Below are 22894 nucleotides of genomic sequence, written 5' to 3'. Positions count from 1 at the left end.
TATATATATATATATTGATGAGTAATATTTTTAAAAAATTTAATTGACTACAAGGCTACAGAGATTTATAGTCAATTAAAAGCATTAATTAAAAAAATATAAAAAAATATATTAAATTAGATTCAAATAATGTTTTAATATAAATAATAATTTTTAAATCTTGCCTCAATTCTTCACATCCTTTGGCAACGTGATTACGGTTGTCAAAACGATTCTTTGTTTGTGAATTGCTCCTGTCCGACTCGCTAAACAAACGAGTCGAACATGAACTCATTTTTTGAGCTCGAAATATAAACGAGCCGAACACGAGCTGACCCTGGGCTCGCTCGTGTTCAGTTCATTTACACCTCCACCGATGTCCGCACAGAATAAGTTATCATGATTCAGGGTTTATTAGTCAAAGAATTGATTTTAATAAATTAAAAGTTTTGAAGTCTAAAGCATAAGTTTTAAAACTGCTTTCATTTTATAGAAAATACTTTCTTATTTCGGACTTCGTCGGATTGTTTTATTTTTCTAAAAATGTTTCTCATATAATATCATTTCATAATTATTTAAATTATTTTAAACCGTGTTTTCTATATGATTTTAAAACATTTTTTTTATAAAAGAATTTTAAAACAATTTTTTAGAAAAATAAAAGCTGGACACAACAATTTAACGATGGTCATTATCAGCGTACACTGACTCCCATAAATTAATTATTTTATTACACACTACATTTGATGGTGATATCATTGCAATTAGGGGTGTAAATGAGTCAAATACGAGCTAACTTTATATATCTAGCTCAAAAAGTGTGTTTATGTTCGGCTTGTTTGCTTAGCGAGCCGAACACGAGCCGTTTACGAACAAAGAGCTGTTTTGACAACACTAATCTTGTAAATATAAGATGTTAAGGATTTGGGCAATATTTAAAACATCATTGAAATTTAATTTTATAATTTTTATTCTATTTTCTTAATTAAAACTTTTAATTGATTATAAATCTTTGTAGCCTTGTAGTCAATTAAGGGCCCGTTTGGGGCAGCTTATTTGGTGCGATGGCGTTTTGAAAACGCGTTTGACATGTTTGAGTAAACTGCATTTTGGCAGCTTATGCAGTTTCAAAACGCAGAAAATAACGTTTTCACACCGCACATATCTAGGTGTGGTTTGAGCTTATTGGCAACATTTTGACTTTTCCAAGAAAATAAAAATTTGTAATAGTCACTGCAACTAGCTTATCAACAGATTGTTTTTAATCAGTTTATCAGCAGATTATTCAATAAGCTATAGCTGCCCCAAACAGACCCTAAATTCTTAAAAAATACACTCCCAAAATATATTTTTTATATATATATATATATATATATATATATATATATATATATATATATATTATGTCAAAATGTGCCCAACACTAATGAACAAATATTATTCGTGTTGTTCATGTTCGGCTTGTTAACTTACCGAATGAACCAAACAAAAACTTCTTAACGAGCCCAACTCTTGAGCTGTTTAATTGCAATAGCTTCCTTCTCCTAAAGTGCAACACGCCGCAACATGGGACCAAGAATCGCGACCGCACCGCCTTGTTCACTGTGACAGGGGCTTTCATTATATAAAATAATCGGGCATTTACACACATACTATTCACTTTAGGTTTATTTACATATCTAGCTTTTGAAATTTTTTCTTATAAATATCACCCTAAGCTTTCCTACCTCATTTCAAATATAGAAAAATGGGCGTGTATAAAAAGTGAAGTGGGTGTTAGATATGTAATTGCATGGGAATTGAGTGGTATTTATGCATTTTTTTTTAACATTAGCAAATAAATGTAAACATGATTTTAACACTGGATGGGCGCCTTAAAATGGAAAAACAATGATATTCAAATATCTATATAAGAGTTTCTCCATACTCATTGTTGCAAAACTTTTACTTAATTATTATTTAATAATTAGGAAATGAGAAAGAGAAATAAATGGTTGAAAATTCGAGTCTTAGGATTGATGGTGTTCGATTTGAGTCGAACGTGAACAATTTTTTTTTTTTTTAGTTTTATATATGAGCCGAACACAAACAAACAATTAATCATTGGTGTTTAGCTCATTTTTTTTGCTCAAATTACTTATAGAATTAATAATGTAAATTTGTGATAATATTTTTATGCTTAATTTTTATGTTGTATTAAAAAAATGTTAAATTTAATTATTTTTTCAAACGTCTCTGAACTTAATTCAATCTGAACAAGAGCTAAAACAAACAGAGGCGAACCAAGAAAGAGTTCTGGGGAGGCAATAACAATATAACTCTACAAAACCATCTGCCTTACTCTCTCCTGTTGGTCTAAGGAAGTTTCGCTAAAAAAACTTAGTTTAGTTCCCTAAATCCAGTATCTAGCCCTAAGAACTAAGTTCTCCCAAAAAATTTGCACTAACCTAGAGGTAATATTCATATTCTTCTGAGTTAATGTGATTAACCTCATCGTTCCATTATGATCTCTTTCGAATCTCATAATTTATGGTAAGTATTAACAATTCACTTGGCCACAATCAAAGTAAAAGAGATTCTAAAGGTTAAACATCACCATTTAAGATTAAGCACATAAATCACATAAGAAATCACACTCATAAATCCTACATCCCCATTTCAAGAGAGAATGAGAGAATTACTCACTACTCATGCTTACACATATTTACATAAACAATTTATTTGGAAGAAGAAATCAATTACATAAGACTTTAAAAGTTGAAATGAAATCAAACTACACAAAGAACTCTAAAGCAATTATCTCTCTTCTTTCTCATTTAGAATGACTTTGATATAACTACAGAGTCTCACAAACACCATAAAACTAGCTTCTCTACATTTAATTACAAGTTGAAGATCTTGTTTGGTCTTTTCCTAAGAGGCTTCATGCTTCAAAATGGCAGAAAATGACCCCTCCTTAGTCAAATTCATGGCTTTTATATCTCTCCCAACAAAAAGATGCATCCGAACTGCACAAAAACGGCCTACACGGTTCAACCTAGGTGTTGGGCACCAAAAACTTTTACAGACTCCTATCCTCCTCCTTTCCTTAATTTTGCATCGTAACACCAAAAACTTTCACAAAGCATAATATAAACATAAAATCAAGTGAAAATAATGTGACAAATAAATACATTTTATATGCATGTCAATAACAGAGAATCACATTCTATAATGAAGAAAATTTTTATTCATATTATCAAAAGTCATCATCAAATCAATTTTAGAGTAAATTTTCTTCAAAAAATTACTAGAATTGAAACTATATAAAGCTAGATAGCTATAATAATATTTTTAATGATATTCCAACCCTTAATGAATGTAGCATGTGCAATGGGTATAAAATTACAAAAAAAAAATTGTATATCTTCTAGAAGTTTAGAAATAACTTTATACATGATATTACGAAAAAAAGTCTGTATTCATTAAGAGTTTGGGCCAAATAATTCTTATAAATTAAATTGATAACATAATGTTTAATGCTATGAGGAAACTTGATGATAATAAAAAATACTTGATAGTATTGATACTATCAAACTCAATAATATGCCAAGAATCCTTGAAGAATTTACAAGAAAAATCATTAGGACTCAAGGCTTTACCACTCCGAACCGGATGAAAAAAAAATTAAAATGATCTAGTAAGAATATGTCAGAAATATAAAAGAGATAAAACTCAATTACTAAAACAAAAATAAGATGATATTTTTTTTTCATAAATAACTTTCTTACAATCATCAATAAGAGCCTTATTATTAAACCTGCTAACATTCCGAGCAAGAATGTTAAGATATAACATAACAATAAAATATAAATTAGTGTGGCGTAATTTCTCCTTTCAGTAGTTATTCTTTGCCTTATAAGTAAGTGGAAGAGAAGCATAGGAAGGACAAAGATCAACAATAATGACATCAAAAATCACACGAGTAGCCAAAAGATTACAAGCATTATCATAACCTGTTTGGTTAACATTAACTCCAACATCTTTCTGAAATGAAGGAATAAATTCTTCTAGAAATATTGGCATAAGTAAAATGAACATCATACAATATCAATCAAATTTCAATATAAGGTCTATTAGCCCAACCAGAAGAATTAAAACTATAAAAAGATGTTTCGGCAAGAACATTAAGATGAGGGTCATATAAGATTAAGATGAGTAGAAAATATGTATTTCTTTGAGGTATTTGAACAAAACAAATTCTATTTCTGTTTCTAGTACTACCATGAAAAACATGAATGATAATAACATGATGGCAGTAAGGAGACTTCAAATAAAAAGAAAGATCATGAGAAAATGCTTAACAAGTCTTACAACTGCAAATTTTCATTTATAAATAAATAGTTTTTACAATAATTTGATCTTTCATAACCAAAGTAATAAGCTCAAGAAAAGAATAACATCTATACAAATTTAAGGCAAACACTAACAAAAGTATGATGTGAGCCATTATGTAAGTTGATCAAGAGCCAATAGGATATTTATTTTATTAGTGATTTTGGAAAAACCATTCTTCAAGCATCAACATAGGAGAAAATTAAGAAATTCAATCCAAATATGGACAACTTTGAAATCCTCCTTAATTGATTTAAAAGCATGTGATAATCTTTTAAGTATGAACGTCCTTTCATTAATAAATTTTCTCCCCTCAAAATTATTTGAAGATCTTCAACACAATAAAATATAAATAGAAAAAACCCTTCTGCAAGTAATAAAGATTTAGCAATATCTTTGAGCCTATCAATGACTTGCAAAAGATTATCATAGCAAGAACACTTCCTCAATGCATAGCTAACCAAAGCAAGACTCCACGGTTTAAAGCCATTTTCAACATCTTAATCTGAAAAGATAATTGCTCATTCACAAAAGAAAATAAGAAAGCAAAAAATTAGAAGGATTAGGGATTTGGGATGATAAAAGCCTTTTATAACATATTGCTGGCTCAATGCCAAGAAGGGAACAGGAAGAGAAGATGAAATAGGGAGAAAAAAGTGGATGCATGAAAAGCTAAAAGGCAAAGCCTAAAGCCAGGACATGACACTCAATGCATATGAATGAAGAAAACACTCAAAGGTATGAAGAAAGTAGGAAGAAGTTATGTGATCCTAAAAATGCTAGCAGAGTTCCCATTTCGAGAGGAAAGCGAGGCGAGCCTTCTCGGTGTTTGTGTCTAGCAATTTGTTGTTAACTATCATTTTTTTTTTAATAATGAGATTTGTACCCAAATGATCAGAGATGTTCATCACATTGTAATACGGTAAGTTGTACATGAAAAATATGCAAAAAAAAAAAAAAAACATAAATATTGAGCGAGACAGATTTCTTGACTTAAAGAAGAAAAAAGAATAGAACGTTAACTTTTCAAATGGGTCACGTAGAAAGGAAAGACTAGCAATATAGAAAGGGCTATTTGATATCTTTGTTTCTAATTTTATTTTATATATATTTTGATATGAAAAAACTGACATGTGATGATAGTGGCTATCTCGAGTAACACTTATAGCAGTGGTCGGCAACTACTAGTATAACGATAGAGGTTTTTAAAAATATTAAAAATACTTAAATATCATTTTAAGTCCTTCAAAAAATAAACTATTTTATATTTAGAAAAAAAAAAGTGCAAAATACAGCAACTGTTAACACTAGTTATTAGAGCTTTGATTTCTTATATAGGTTTTTGAGTGGTAGGGTAGCATCAAGTCTCATTCTAGCATGACAAAAAATAATAAATTAATTAATTTACACCATAGTATAATTGGCTAAAATAAAATTGACATGCATTTTGTTAATGATTGCTTATTTCTTTTAATAATAATTTTGCATTCAAATCTTATAGAATATAAATATTTTAAATAAATTTAAATAATATCCGAAACTAGAGGTGTAAACGAGCCGAACACGAGCGAGCTCAGCTAGTGTTCGGCTCGTTTATATTTCAAGCTCAAAAAATGTGTTCGTGTTCGACTCATTTGCTTACCGAGCCGAACAAGAGCCATTCACGGACAAAGAATCGTTTTGATAGCCCCAATGACGTAGCCATAAGATGTTAAGGATTGGGGTGAGATTTAAAACATCATATGAATCTAATTTAAAATTTCTTATTATATTTTTTTAATTAATACTTTTAATTAATTATAAATCTTTGTAGCTTTGTAGTTAATTAAAATTTTTTTTTAAAATATTCATCATTTTTAAAAATATATATGATTAGTAGTATTTCGAGCCAAAATGAACCGAACACGATCAAACAAATATTTATTCGGGTTGTTTATACTCTGCTCATTAACTTAAAGAATGGGCCGAACAGACACTTTTTAACGAGCCATTTGTCAGCAACGACCCGTTTTGACAGCTCTATGTGAAACAAGCTCTGCCCCAGCCAAGGTCGAACCCCTAATAATATGTAAATTACTCTAAACTTCATAAAATTAATTTTAATTTAACATTATTTAAGTAAATTTCGAGCTCAGAGCTAAATCGCAACTCGTGAGCAAAAATCACACGCCACTTATCCGATCCACACCTGTCATTTGCCAATTTAAATGTACGTACGGAGGACACAAATCAAATTCACGGGCGCGCTTATCATATTCGTATTAAGAAAATTAAGATATTTATGTATAATCTAATATTAAAATTTTATATTTATAATATTTAATATCATAATTTTATATATTAAAAATATAATTTACATGCATAGCACTCAATTCCTATGCGTTTACATATCTCACACGTAATATTATATATGTAAAATTTGGTTATTTTTAATAAATAAATAAATAACTGTATTTTTAATATGAAATTAAAATTTTGCCGTCGCCCGCAAGCGCCGTTACCGTATGTGGTCAAAAGTCAAACTTCGTCGATCTCCTTTCCTCTGCAAAGGGATATCAATAAAAAAAAAAGGAACGCTCCCTCGATTGCAGTACACACTTCTCTTCAACCTCTGCTTCTCTGCAATGGATGGCTCTGATGGAAGCGCCGCCCCTCCCCCCCCCCCCCCCCCCAGCCGCCGCCGGCAGCGGCGGCAGATCTTAAGGCCGCTGAACAGCTCATTCTTCAGTGGGATCCGACAGCTTCGCCGTGTAGTGACCGCATGGTGTTTGATGGCGAAGATCGCGCTGAGGCGGAGCGATACCTCCAGGCAGTGGATGTGATCCGCCGCGCCTTAAAGAACTCTCCGGCCGGAGCTAGCGGTAGCCCTAGGAAGTCCGGGACAGCCGCCAGTACTATCCAGATCGCCATGGTACGGCTCGAGGACGAGTTCCGCCACATACTTGTCTCCCGTGCAAACGCTTATGAGATCGATTCGATCATCGATCTGAACTCCCTCTCCCTCCCACGATCCAGTTCAGGTGACCTGATGCCAGATCTACCGGAGCCTGAACCCGAGGATGAGGGATTGAATCTCCGGCGGAGTGTGGGGAGCAGCAACAATCTCGAGGGGAGCAACACACCGAGCTACCGTTCCACCAGCAGCATCCGTGAGATCGATCTCCTACCTGATGATGCCGCTCAGGACCTCCGCAGCATCGCCGATCGGATGATTGCAGCTGGATACGGCCGTGAGTGTTTTCAGGTTTACGGAAGCGTCCGCAAGTCCGCGTTGGAGCTCTGTTTCCGCCATCTGGGGATTGAGAGGCTCAGCATCGGGGACGTTCAGCGGCTGGACTGGGTCGCTCTGGAATCTAAGATCCGTCGGTGGATTCGCGCTGCTAGGGTTTGTATTCGTATTATTTTCGCCAGTGAACAACGCCTCTGCGACCTCATCTTCGCCGGCTCTACGGGTGACGAGGCCCCCTTTGTTGAAACGGTGAAGGGAGCGGCGGTACAACTGCTGAGCTTCGCAGAGGCAATCAGCATCGGCCGTCGTTCTCCTGAAAAGCTCTTCAAAATCCTCGACCTTCATGATGCCCTCTCGGATTTACTTCCCGACGTTGCCGTCGTTTTCCATTCCAGGGCCTTGGAATCACTCAACACCCAGGTATCTGATATCATCACCAGGCTTGCTGATGCCGTTCGAGGAATCTTATCCGAATTTGAGAGTGCCGTTCTTAGAGAGCCCTCAAAAATTCCTGTTCCTGGAGGTACTATTCACCCGCTTACGAGGTATGTGATGAATTACATCAGTCTCATTTCGGATTACAAGCAGACACTGCTTCAGCTGATCGTATCAAAGCCTCCGGCAGTCCAACGGTTGCCTGGCGATGAAGCCGGCGAAGCTTTACCAGAAGTTGACCTGCCGGAGCCGGCAAAACTCTCCCCGCTTGCATCCCATTTAATCTGGATAATCGTCATCCTCCAATTCAATATGGAGAGTAAGGCACAGCTCTACAAGGACGCTGCCCTCTCCCACCTTTTCTTAATGAATAATTTTCACTACATTGTCCAGAAAGTGAAGGGCTCCCCTGAGTTGCACGAAATGATTGGGGATGATTTCCTAAAGAAACTCACAGCTAAGTTCCGGCAACTGGCCACTAGCTATGTAAGAGCAACTTGGGTAAAGATCCTCTATTTCTTGAGAGATGAGGGGTTACATGTTGGTGGAAGCTTCTCATCTTCTGTGTCAAAATCAACGCTGAGAGAGAGATTCAAAGGATTCAATGCTGCTTTTGACGAAGTTCACCGAACACAGTCCGCATGGTTCGTTCCTGAGTCCCAACTGAGGGAGGAGCTAAGGATTTCAATATCTGAGAAATTGCTTCCAGCTTACAGATTCTTTTTGGGCCGGTTCAGGCAACATATAGAGAGTGGGAGACACCCTGAGATGTATATAAAGTACTCAGCCGAGGATCTCGAGTTGGCCTTATCTGATTTTTTCGAGGGTTGCCCTCCACCTCTGCAAGGCAGGAGAAAGTCCCATTGAAGCTGATCTCAGAAGGGGTTAAAGTGCAGTGAGTTCTGTAGAAATTATTCTTTAATCTTTATGGAAGTCTTCAGACACTTGGGGTCTAAGGATTAGAGGACAGCGGAACTTCTTGGAATTGATTGAAGGCTTGGTCAAGAATATTCTTTTGCGAGAATGTGAGATGACTGGAACTTTTTTAAAGTTGCTAAATCACATTTGCCCCTGTAAAATTTCAACTGTAAGTTTGTTTGTTACATGCTATATTATTTAAGCAAGTTCTTCTAAGCAATTGTTTTATTTTAGCATTTTCTGCATACAAGTGGGAGCTTTTCTTCTATAGAATGTTAAATTTTGACGATGAGTGTAATTATTTTTTATATTCTTTTTTTCATGTGAATTGCCCTGTTTTAAGTTTTCTTTCTTCTTCACTGTTGATGATGAGGGCCCATTGTTGTAGATGGACACAACCCTAAACCCTAAACATGTAATTGAACTATGTTTGGTTAACATATTCTGCATCCTGAGAAAAACCTGCCAAAACTTGCCCTAGAAAGTGAAATGACTTGTTCTTTTGTATCGCCATGATTTGATACAATTGTTATAAAAGTTTAAATAATATTTATCAATGTTAAAGTTGCTCGATTGGGTATTGAGATGTTTTTCGTTCGGGAGGTAAGGCGTAAGCTTCACAATTTAAAAATTGTATTATGTTTTGCTAAATATGTAACACATTAAACCATTTGATCTTCCCTAATAATGGATAAAACTTGATTCTAATAACTTGTGTTAGGAAAGCATATGCAGCTCTTTCACATTATAAAATATGGTATTATAGACATAAATCATGTTAATTGACATCCAAACCTAAATATGTTCTAAGTCACCATAAAATCACCTTTGATAATATGCACCAACAAAGAATCTAAGTTAACGATCACAATAAAAGTAAATAATTTTGTTTGAACTAAAACTAGAGCACTCTAACTCAACTATCCAGCTTATAAAAGAGAGCAGAGAAGAGAATTGCATTTCTTTTATGTCAAACAAAGCTACAAACCTATTGTAAAATCTGACGGCAGGGCCGCTGCATTAGGTGACTGTGTTGAGAGCAACAAGAAGAGGCAGGTTGGGCGGTGGTGTGGCAGCAGTAGGTGCAACAAGCTGTAGCCGAAGCAGTAAGTGGCTGCGGTGGCACCGACGATATAAGATCGGGCAGCATCGGCGTCGGCTTCAATGGCATTGGCTGATGCAGCAGGTGGTGATCCAAGCGTCAGTGTGAGAGGGAGACGGGGGGACGGAGATCGGAGGCTTGTGTTCGAAGGAAACAGACATTCTGCAGAATACCTAGTATAAAATAAGAGGTGGACACCTCAGCTTGGGCAAGGCGAAGCCCGCCTTATTGCATGCCTCATCAATACTAAGGCATATACAACGCGAAAATCATGTGAGGCGTATACCTCGGCATGATTCTGCAGAGAAGAACGCCTCCAATTATGCAATTTTTAACATTGTTATTTATAGACACTATTTTTATGCATTTTATAAGTTAAAAAGTTTTTTCAGCTATGGGGCTTATTCTGTAGGGTCCTCTAACTAACTATGAAGGCCCTTCACTATCTATAGCAGGGGATTACTTATATTTATGAATGACAAATTATGCTTAAAGCTCGCAAAAATAGACATGTCATCTCGTTTGGCAGCTGATGGCCATAATTTAAGAATGAAAATTCATAAAATTCTCTCCAAACATTTAATATAAAGATGATGAAAATAAAGGTTCCAGAAGTTCTTTCTAGCAACGGTTGAAAAATATTAAAATGGATTATATGAAAGGGACATATATACATACATACCATCCAATTCCCATGTATTTACATATCTAACTCCTAAACTTTACTTTTTTACATTTCTACCACCCAAATTTTTTATATCACATGAAAAATTCCATTATTATATCTTTCAAAAAGTGAAATACAATATATATATATATATAAATTGAAAATTAGGCGGCTGATATGTAAGCACATAGGAATTGGATGGTATGTACGTAAATCTTTCTATATGAAAATTTAAGTGACATGTTAAAATCTGTTAGGCTTCAGTAGTATAAAATCCTCCATATTGACGCGAATTCACTAGCATTTGAATAATTTCACATAGACTGATATGACCTCATTTTAATTAATCAAAGTCATTAAACCCGAGATTGGACCGATTACATCAAATATTTGTGTAGGGGGCCACCATCCGCAATAAAATTACACACAGAACGGGCTAGCCAAGTCAATGAATTGGTATTTTAAATCACTTGGCAAGATATTGCTCCAGGTTATCAAATTCTAGTCTCTACTTTGATTCCTTTAATGGAAGCCAGGCATTAGCCACCTTGAAAAAACCTAAATATTTTAATACAAGAGTGGGGCAACCCACCTGTCTCTTTCAAAGAGAAAATCAAGAATTGGACCATCAATGTCGGGACAAAGGTGATAAAGTAGAGTATGGAGATTTTTTAATGTGCAAGAGATTCATGGAGAGGGATGTCTTGTCTGATTTCAACCTAATCTTTTTGACATTTCCATTTGTGCATATAAATTATCTAGAATATGACTTCTTTTGTGTTTAGATAGATATTAGGAATATTGGGGTGAAATCATGTGCATGCCACACATTTCTTTTTTAAGCGTTTACATATCTAACTCCCAAAGTTTGATATTTACTTAATGGTGTCATGAATCTATGCATGAATGTGTGTATTTCTTATAAAAAGATTGTGATGATGATATTTTTTTATGTGATGTTAGAGATTGGAAGGATATGCAAATAAATATGAGCTTTTTTGTAAATCCATAAGAATTGTGTGGTATTTTTGTAAATGCCTCTTATTTATGTTAGAATTTTTGTTATCTTGTTTTCTTCTCTCACCAGTGCCTCTCTCTCTCTGCTTCTCCTTCTCTTTTCTTCTCTAGCATTATTAAAGCGGTTTTTACATACAGATCACTCACCATGGATTTATCTTACACTATGGAAAAATCCAAAATTTGAGAATTTGTTGAAGTAGTTTTAAGAAAACCCATGGTGATTGGTTTCTTATCGAATAATCTTACTTGTGAAGTTAGATTATCGATTTTGTAATTTATTTGGATTTTCATAGAAATTCAAATGACTCCATGTGTAAAAAAAGGAAAACCTACGGGAGATTTTGACTCGAGAAGATCTGTAATTATAAGTCCCAACATAGTTACAACACTCAAATGGGTTCGAGAAAGTTGATTCATAAACAAGCATTTACTAAACCAGGTGGAGAGATCGAGTGATTGATTGTCGCTAAAAAATGGGAGAGATTCTGCTGCTTTATTGTAATAGCAATTGTACAATTGATCCGAGAGTTCTATGCCAACTTGTGATTTACTTCAGATGATCACATCTTCATGAGAGGTAAGCAAGTTAAGTTTTCTATAGTAAATTTAAATGCATTTTATGGATTTAGGAATGTATTCCATTGTGAATATGTTGCATTCGTGATGACTGACTCATCACTGGATGAACTAATTGCCTTTTTGACTAATGGATAAGGAGAATGGAAAATCAATAACAATAAGAAAGTTAATTTCTCCACCTCCATGATGACTTTTCAATCAAAGGTATGAAATTACTTCATCTTCGCAAAATTGTTTCCAACAAATCATCTGAGTGAAGTAACAAAGAAAAGAGTTGTGCTAAATTTCTGCATTCAACAAATGAAAGTAGTAGATGCTAGCGCTCTTAAAGTACATCATGCTTGAAGTATAACCAGAAGTGCTACAGCTGGTGGTTTGAGATACCTTGCTCTGATTTTTACTTTAGTGAATAATCTGATATAGAATTCCTTTAAAATGAAGAAAACTGTAGCCACAGAAACCAATTGGGTGACATATAGTTAAAAGATTTGAATCATTTGTTGAATCTAGGAGTGGAGGATGTGATAGAGACTCAACATCTGTTGTAGGGACATCTACTTTTAGATCTGCTCCACTTGAAAACATCTTGGAGCATCTTATGATACAACATATAAATATGGTGAGTCTGAAAACAAGATTGGAGGAATTGAAGCAAGGAATGCATATAATGATGAGTATAATAAAACGAGAGTGCAATATGATATAGCATATCAGGAGGCCCTGACTAGATATCTTATGGGTGAATATAATGTGAAATTTCCAACTTGCCCCAGTTTTACTCCTTATTTTCCAGCTCATGAAGAAGAAGAAGAAGAAGAAGAATAAGATGATGATGATGAGGAGGAGGAAGAGGATGAAGACTGATTTTACTTTAGGAGTTTGATTGTTTTTTATTTATTTTCCTTAAAATTGTTGTAGTAGAAACTTTCATTTTAATGTTGTGTTATGAACTTAACTGTAATAGTAATTGTAGATTTTTATTTTTTTGCATTTCTAGTAATTTTTATTTCTGATTTATTTTTTAATGCTTGGCAAGTACTTTGAAGTATCATGTGTTTCATTTAGTGCTTCAAAACTTGCATTTTTTTAAGTTAACACATGCAGTATACCAGAGTTCAAATTCATATTCAAAAATTCTCTAGAGGATTGTTTTTATTTTTATCCATTTACTATTTTCTTTCACCTACAAAAAAAATTTCTGTACTGAACATTTTTAATTACTTAAAACTTAAGTTTCGGGGAAAGAAAATTTTCTTTTAAGAAGAAAAAGTGAAACTAAATTTTATTTTTCCTCAATTAACTATATTTTTTCAATTAATTTAACATGACATTGGATATTTGGGTTTAACTTTAAATGCCCATATTTATGATTGCAAATATTATGGTAAACTAGGTAAAAGTTTTTAATAATAAAGCTCAATTTTAAAGTTAAAGATATTTAATATGAAAGGATAAAACTATGTTTTTATATTTAAAGTAAATAAAATTTTATTTTTGAAGTATTAATAATGTTTTAGTTTTATGTAATAAGTAACGAATGAGACTTTAAGACAAATCATCAAAACTAATATGAATTTATAAAGTGAAAAAATATAAAAAGTTTTAACTATAAGAAGATGATAGTGTAGTTCAAAATTATTAAATGCTATAAAGATATAGTAATTGTCACTTTAAAAATAAAAAGAAAAGAAAGGATTGAAAAGATTCTAAAAAGAAAAGAAAGAAAAAAAGGGAATGTGAGGAGAAGCTTGAGGAAATGCCTGATAAAAAATTGGATTCACATGAATCAACATGAGGAAAAGGCTTTATTACATATTTTTAAATTTTTTTTAAGTATTAGAATCCAAAATATTAAAGTATTCATGAAATTATCTTTCATACTGATATTCTAAGTATCTTTGATATAACAAATTATCTTCTTGAAATGAATAGAGATTCAAAAATCTTAGATTTGATTACTAAAAATTCTTAGAATTATAGTTTTAATCTAACTTATTAAAAGTTTTTTTAAATTTTGTTATTTTATTTATTAAACTAAAGTATAGAACTTTATAAGTTAATCTCTTTCCTAAGTCATATTTTTATGTAGTAAAAGTGTCACTTCAGGACAAATAACATTTAAGTTTGGGGGATTTTGATACACCAAAATAATGTGTTATTTTAAGTGTACAGTTTATGCTTATTTTATGTGATATTGCAATTTAGGAAAGGTTATTTTCATGTTTTTTTTTGCAAGCATATAATTTTTAAGCATTTGGAGCAAAAGTAGCAAAAAAAGATGAAATTTGGAGCCAAAATAGCAAATTTTGTGATTCTGACACCTGAAGCACCACTTTAGAGAGACCTTGTGCTTGAAGAACTAAACATGGTGCCTGAAGTTCCATTATACAAAGACTTGGCGCCTGAAGTGCCAGATATGGCGCCTGAAGTGCCAGAATTGGCTCCTGAAGCGCCAGAGCCCAAAAACAGTGCGGACTTAGGTGACTTGGCGCCTGAAGCGCCAGGTAAAAAACTTGATGAATTAATGAAGTTTGGAATGAATTTTTCACAAACTTTAAGGCTCAAAACATTTCAAACACCCCATGGAGTGATTCAATGCTTCTAGACACTTTGCAAGGTTCTCTAATGACGGGATATGTCTCTTGAATAAATGGACATGCCTTTTGGAATTCAAAAGGTTTGAGTTTTGAAAAGAATTTTGAAGGGAATTTTGAATTCATATTGGATGGGAGCTAGCCTCTAATAAAAGAGAGAGGAGTCTAAGGTATGTCTGGGTGGCGTGAGGATGCTGAAAGAGAAAGGAGAGTGTGGTGTGTGAGAGAGAAGAGAAGTTTGGTAGAGAGAAAGTCAAGGACTTAGAGATTTTCTTCAAGGGTTGTAAGAGGAGAGGGAATGTGAGAGATTTCTTCTTCATTACACTTCCAAGAGAGAATTGAGAGTGCTTGTAATGAGGGAAAGTGCTTAAAGAGAACTTCTCAGGATTTACTTAGGAAGGATTGTGAGATAAGTTGTGTCATTTATCTCTTTATTTTGTAAACTTGTTTTTATAAATGAAATAAATGTTTTGTCATATCCTGCTCATAAATTCTATGTCGTCATCTTTGTCCTTTTCTCTACTTTGAGATATGGTTTTGTGAAGAATTAATTTTATTTTATCTAGTTTTAAATGTCAATAATTTGTGATGATTTAAACTCCAACCTTGATTTACCTTTTGATTTGGGCAACTGAAATGTTAATATATGTTGAGAATCATATGATCTGAGAAGGCTATGATTTCTACAATATGGTGAGAGTCACATTCAATTTCATGGGTGAGGATGATATCCATGGGGTTTACTGTAAATAAATAGAGAAAAATACTTTGTAGGGTGGAGAATTGGAGATTTTAAGGTAACAGATTAAAATTCCCAATTTGGTCCAAATGATTAGAAACTAATGCAAGATTGTTAGCCCTCAGGTGAGGGAGAAGTAGGAACTCTAGAATGAAAGCTGGTATCCCAACCTAACTACAAAATTAAGAAACAAACTGTGGATTAGTCAATGTTCTTTATGGCTTAAAAGAGGGTAAGGAATAGGATTGCTTCTATTTGGTACAATACAATTATATATATATATATATATATATATATATATGTTTTCATTACTATTACTCTTCTAAATCCACTCTTGAAGATTTTGGATGGTTAAAATGTTATATTTAAATTTTGAGTGGTTAAAATATTATATTTATTAATTTGGATGGTTATTTAAATATCTAATTATTAAAATAATTCTATAAATCTATTATATGTAGTGGGCCCCTTATGGTCAATTTAATGTAACGAATTTAGGCGGTAGTTCACCCTGCGCTAATTAATTGTCTTCCTAATTTAGAACCAAGTTTACCTCTTCATTCTCAAAACATAATAATAATAATAATAAATAATAAAAATAATAAAAAACTACCATTCAATTCATAAATAGATAACACCCATAACAATGCGCATAGATTGCGGCATATATTGCCGAAGGGAAAGATGAAAAAAACATAAATTGTGATAAGTTGGAGGGGGAAGATGCATACAAATTTATGTGAATAAGTACCAATAAATAGAACACACAGTAATTAAGATTGTGTTTAGGACAGCTTGTGTGTTTCAGGATAAGCAGCTTTTCCTGAAACGCGGCTCGCGGGTCAACAACGAAGTTCGACACCCGCGGTTTGCGTTTAGTATAAAAGTGGAACCGCATTTTCGGATAAGCGGGCAAAACGCATAAACCAAACGGTACCGCGGCGTTTTCAAAAACCCCTTCGCACTTGAGCTGGAACTGGAGCGGCGTTCTTCATGGTTTTATGTTTGAGGTCGCAGTTTTGACTTTTGCCCACAGACGGCGCCAATTGTTGTGAGATATGTACTTTCTGGCATAGAAATGAGATGAAAAAGAACACAAGCAAACACAGATCGTTTACGTGGTTCGATCCAACTGGATCTACGTCCACGGGAGGGAATCAATCAAATATTTCACTAAGGCAAAAGAAATGGAGAATACATAGCTTATACATAGAGATGAGCCCTCATCTTCCTTACCTCCCTCTCTGCCTCAAGATGCTCTCCTCCTCTCTAGCTCTCTAGCTATTCTCTTCTCCTTTGTGGTAGCTTAAGATCTCTTCTCCCTTTCCTCTCCTAAGCCTCACACCCTTAAGATTTCTTCCCTTGCTCTCCTAAGCCTCACACCCTCTCTATTTATAGAAGCAAGAGAGTGATAGGTGTGAGGTAGGTGGGAGGTAGGTGAGCGGTAGGTGAACGGTAGGTGAACGGTAGGTGAGATGTGGTAGGTGAGCGGTACCACATTACAAAAGTGCCCTTTTACTTTAGTTCATTAATTGGGGGTCAAAATAACAATGCTCTTTCTTAAATTAAATATTCACTGTTGCTGACGCAAATGTTCTTCCATCTCCTAGCAAAACAAAACAAGGGTTCTTTTAACAAATGGTAATGCTGCAATTTTTTTTTTTTTTTTTTTACTGTAAGAAAAAGTCTTCAGAGGCTAGTAGAACATTTGCATGTATATTTAAATATCCCTAGGTTGAATTTGCTTAAACTTAGCATAAGTTCACATATAACACGTCCGACTTAGCTATTCATGGTAAATTTGTTGAATTCAAGCAGCTGTTTGAATTGTTGAAAAAATAATAAAGTATAAAATAATTGCAAAGTATTTTGATTGTAGTGTAATATGCATATTAGAAGTTGTTTGATTGATTGTAAAGTAATTGAGAGAATTTTTTTATGTTTGGTTAGTTGCATATAGAATAGAGTAAAAACGGTGCACTTCGAGTACTTATGAGCTATTTGATTGTGTGTAAATATAATACAAAGATTTTATTTTTCATGTTAACTAGGCGTGTATCATATAATTCTTATAAGTTTATATTTTAGTATTTAAATGCTCATTTTTCATTTATATAATAATTAAAAAGTGAATTTAGGCCCGTTTAGGGCAGCTTATAGGTGCGGCGGCGTTTTGAAAACGCCGCCTATGTGTTTGTTTCTCGCGGCTCCACCGCGTATTTGAAAACCGTGTTTTTAAATTTATATTACACTCGGATCGCGGGTCTATCCCCGCGATCCGTGTTTTCCATCCTAGGTTTTACTACGGTGCCCCTCGAAACAGTTCGTTTTTGTTGCACCTCTCCTCTTTCGTTCTTTCGGCGCTCCGCTCCTTCTCCTTGGCCGAAGTCGCTCTGCAGGTAAGGTTTTGTCCTCCCTCCGCTCTTCTCGTAGGTTTTGTCCTCCCTCCGCTGTTCTCGTCCTTCTCCTCTTTTGTTTCTCCTGGAAGTTCCTTCTGTAGAAACTATCTGTGAATATAGAGATTTTTAGTAGATTCACTTTAGGGTTGATGAATATTTATTGTGGAAATGTAGATCCATTAGTTTTCGGTGAATGTGGAGTTGAATATGGAGTTGAATGTGGGGGAAATGTAGACCTGTGATTTTAACTTATTTTTTAACATATTATATGTTTGATCTATGATTTCGGTGAATGTAGGGGATTTCCTTTTGTTGTTGTGGCTATGAAAAATTTAAAATATCATCAATCTTTCTCCTTCTGTGGAAAAATTTTGGAAATGTTTAATCGTTGCTTTTTTTGTCCCGCTGATTGATGCTGGTTTCTTATGAGGGGTGCCGATTTTGCAGTTTATTGATTGCTTTTGAGCTTTTGGAGGTAACCTCTATGAACCTTCATGGGTTCAATCTTTATGATAACTCATTCACTAGCATATATGTGCCTCATTTCCTAATCACATTTGATGTGCTAAAGGATACGATTTCTGGTTTTATTCCTATAGATTTGGTGAATTGCAAGCATTTGGAATTCCTTTAAGAGGCGCCGATCAGTGGAAGAATTGATTGGAAAAATATAATTCACTGATTTGGGTCTCCTCAAGCTGAAACCTCATAGCTCGCTGTTTTGTTCCCTTGGGCAATCTGAAACCTTCCATTTACAAATATGCACCCAAACTTTCACATGAATATTCATGATATTTCGATTTGATACTCTCATGCATAAGAATTAGATAATAATGATATATTTGTTTAAAGATTCAAGGACTTTGCATAGAACCATTGATTACTTTTTTTATAGGTGCTTGATGTGTAAATACATAATAATTGTGTGGTTTATATGCAAATGCTTATAAGAATTTCTCTTATGCGTGGCGGGGGTTGACGGGCTTATTAGCAATTGAAGTATTACTTTTTTTGGGTGTGTTATTACTGTGAAGGAAATTTTCATGCATGTCATGAAATTCTTATATATTTACATATGTAACACCTAAACTTTCATTTGTTCATGCATGCTAGCCCCTATATGATGAAGTTGCTATTAAATCTATAAATGCATAGGAACTTAAATGTTGAGTATGTAAATCCTCTTGTTCTTTTAAATATGAACATTTGCACTTGAGAACCGGGTGTCATAAAGGCATAGAATTGTTGTGGATATATGACACCAATGTGTTATAAGCTTAGATATCAAATTTTGGGTGGTTCAATCAGGCCTTTGGTCTTAAAAATTTTTTCTCATTCTTATGTGCTCTAGAAATGTCACTATTTAGGAGTTTTGAGTTGATTCATGTCCTACTTCGTTTTGAAGTATTGTTTATTGTGAGGGAGGCTTATCAATCTTCAATACAGACAATATAGAAGTATGAATTGTCGTTTATATGTTCAAATGACTCATTTCAAATGAATCATAGTAGAATAATTATTATGCTTTCCTTAAAAAAAATATTATTGTACATACGATTTTTCTCTTAAGCACCATTTTTATGCTTTCCAGAACTTTGCTGGTTTAACACATGACATGACATCCGAGCACATAGTTGACTCTGGAGAATGTCCCAGCCAATTTTACACAGAGTTCAATCAACCGGTGGGAAAATGCGTCCCAGAGCAGATAAGAAGAAAATTGGAGCCGCATTTGTCAGAGATTACATAGAGACGATTCTTGAATACTGCAAACTGAAGACTGCACCACCACCAACACCAACAACAAACAACTACTCAATTCAGGAGTGCCTTAAAATCCTGAATACATATCCCGGTGCTAAGGAAGATGAACCCATGTATTTAAAATATGTGAAGTTGCTAGGGAATTCCACTCGTAGGCAGTTCTTCGCAAATTTGGACCCAGAATTCCGTCTTTCTTACTTGCGCTCTTTTATGAATGACTGATTATGGTTGACAGTTGTTTTTATTTTAGAACCAGTAATTATAATAATTATGTGATGGATTTTTTGCTTCTATGTCTTCTTTTAACTTTATGTCATTGTTTGTGTCGTTACAGTTTATGTCTTCGTTTAACTCTCACGTTGTAGTATCTTTTCCGAATACTTCAAGTCAACGTTATACATTTTTAAAAATATATAATTTACCACATTTTGTCGAATTGATGAAGAACAACTTAACAACAACCGCAAAGTTGCTCTCGCCCTCATCTTCTTACACTACTATTATCATACATCTGTTGACCAAACCCCTTGTATGACATCAAGTCAGATTGGGAATAAATGGGTCGGGGAGCTATTATATGGACACCCGACAAGGTTTGCAAACATATTCCGTATGACCAAGGTGATATTTCTCGACCTTTAATGAACTGACCTGCTTAATGAGCTTCGGGACCTTCATCGATTACACGGGTCATCAAGAACAACTGCTAAAGTGGTGTTGACAATTACCCTGTATATCTTATCCCAAAATGAATCTATTAGGGAAGCTATGGAGCGGTTCCAACATTCATCGGAAATCATTAGTAGATATTTTTCTGTGGGTTTGAATGCGCTAGTGAGTTTGACATACAAGATAATAAAACTCGAGGATCCAACATTTCATACCATTCCCACACAAATTGCAAGTGATCCTCGATACATGCCCTTCTTCAAGGTAAGTGCCCAACATAATATTCATTTTAAAGAAAAAACATATATTGATTTTGAATGGTTTATGGGTATTTTATGCACCACAGGACTGTATTGGAGCTATTGACGGAACGCACGTCGATGCACGCTTGTCTCCTGCAGAAAAAGTCGCTTACATCGGACGGTGTGGATCCCCAACACAAAATCTCATGGTCGTGTGTGATTTCAATATGTATTTTACTTTCGTGATGGTTGGATGGGAAGGTAGCGCACGCGATAGCCGTGTTTTCAAGTTTGCTACTAGGAACCGAGAATATGGGTTCCCTTACCCTCCTCTTGGTATGTATATTTGGGATATTAATTTTGTATTCTACTTCCATTTATAACTAACATTATGCAATATGTAAATACTATTTGGTCGATGCTGAATATCCCTTATAAAGGGGGTTTCTTAAGCAGTATCCATATACTAAGTATCACATCCCAGATTTTGAAAGGTCTAGCGGTGTAGCACGCGGAAAAAAAGAATTATTCAATAAAAGACATTCATCACTGCCTCTCCCTCACCAACTCGTGAAAAGCCTCGAGTCCATTTAAACTTATCATTTTGTTTAATGGTTCATTCTGTAAATATTCTTAATGCTCAGTGAACATTGATGTCGTGGTTGATGTGGATTTAATGCAAATTCCCCCAGAAGCATTCGAGTATCATGTGGGTCGCACTATACCACAACTTGAAATTGATTCACATGAGACAAACACCAGAGATGGTGAAGTGACATTTGAAATGACAACTTTGAGAGATGGAATGACAGACGAGATTAGCGAAAATATTAATTAATGTATTCTAAAGCTTGGCAAAACAATTATGAATGATTTATTATGTGATATGTTATTATATGGCTGCTATGTCATTTGTTTGAGTCATATGTATGCACTATTTTGATAATGAAAGTTGGAGTCATAATAATTTTGTCAAATGTTGTATGAAGCACAGTTAATAATTGGTTGCTTGATATCCCGAGAATTTTTTATTTCGTGCATTTTTCATGGCTGCTTGATATTCCTCTGAGAGTTATATGGATCCTGTATTGGGTACTGTATGGAGATGCTCGGGTTGCATATATCAGATCTGTTTTAAGGTTAGCTTTGTTTCCACAAAATTTCTAGCAGCTTGGATGACCCAATTATTTAATGGCAACCGCTGCTATAAGAAATTTGGGTGGCATAAATTTAAAAAAAAAGGTTGAGCTGTTATATATGTAAATAGATAGGAATTGGGTGGTATGCATGTAATGCCTCTTTACCTGGCATTTGATATGTATGTTGTTGAAAACCTGCCCTGCTAACTCCATTTCCTTAGGATTTTCATCAAGGAAGCATTGGTATGAATTGTTTGTTACCTTAATGATACAGGGATACAAACTTATAAATTTTATTTAGATAAAAACAGAGAAAAAAGATTGAGGATGCTTACCTACAGATAAAAATGTATCATTTTTAAATTTGATTGTTAACAATCTAAATACAGATTTGGGTATTAATGTAGAGATCAATGCAGTTATGTTTCTACAAATGCAGATTTGGGTATTAATGTACAAATCAATGCAGGTTTGGAATATATAAAGATATACAAACTGATGATATTAATGTAAATTACATTTTATTATCTCTTGAGTCTTGAAAATACACTAAATATATTTTATTGAGACAACAGTGGAGTAGTTTGGATGGCCACAGAAATTTGTTGTCGGCAACCGCTGCATCCACACTTCCGTAAGTATACTATTTATATTTCCTCAAATTTTTTATTGATCTATTCTATTTTTAATAACTGCAGGACGATGAGTTCCAGACATTCATGGAAGCCCGAGAAAGTGATGTGTCGTTGAGGACTACCGTCCTTGCTACTCACGTCACGCCAGACACATAGCTTCGGGAGGCAGTTTTACAGGTGCCCGCGATGGGGACAAGGACCGGAAGACTGCAAATTCTTCAGGTGGGCTGACAGTGCAAATGTTTCTACGATATCCTAATTGGACACATATGCTAGAAGTTTGATAGTACCACAACAGGAGACCACCGCATATGGTTCGAGTTCTTCCGTTTCTACAGCATCCCAGTCGGACAGGTTTGCTCGGGGTTTTAAGGTATCAGAACCGGGCAACATTTGTCGTGATGTGCTTT

At 34.5% G+C, this 22894-nt stretch overlaps 1 protein-coding gene across 1 annotated transcript; it reads left to right on the top strand.

Annotated features, from left to right (window-relative positions):
* Positions 1 to 7024: 7024 nt before the first annotated feature.
* Positions 7025 to 22685, top strand: LOC110020286 (exocyst complex component EXO70B1-like; the record flags this gene model as incomplete). Its single annotated transcript, XM_020718337.1, is given in 2 exon segments — positions 7025 to 9104; positions 22548 to 22685. A coding segment is annotated over 1 exon segment (1860 nt), but the record flags the coding sequence as incomplete, so codon positions are not given.
* Between the last annotated feature and the right edge of the window lie 209 nt (positions 22686 to 22894).

Source organism: Phalaenopsis equestris, unplaced genomic scaffold (assembly GCF_001263595.1).
Source record: "Phalaenopsis equestris unplaced genomic scaffold, ASM126359v1 Scaffold000094, whole genome shotgun sequence".
Taxonomy (NCBI): Eukaryota; Viridiplantae; Streptophyta; class Magnoliopsida; order Asparagales; family Orchidaceae; genus Phalaenopsis; species Phalaenopsis equestris.
The sequence above is the reverse complement of the archived record's forward strand: the minus strand, read 5'-3'. Positions and strand labels throughout refer to the sequence as shown.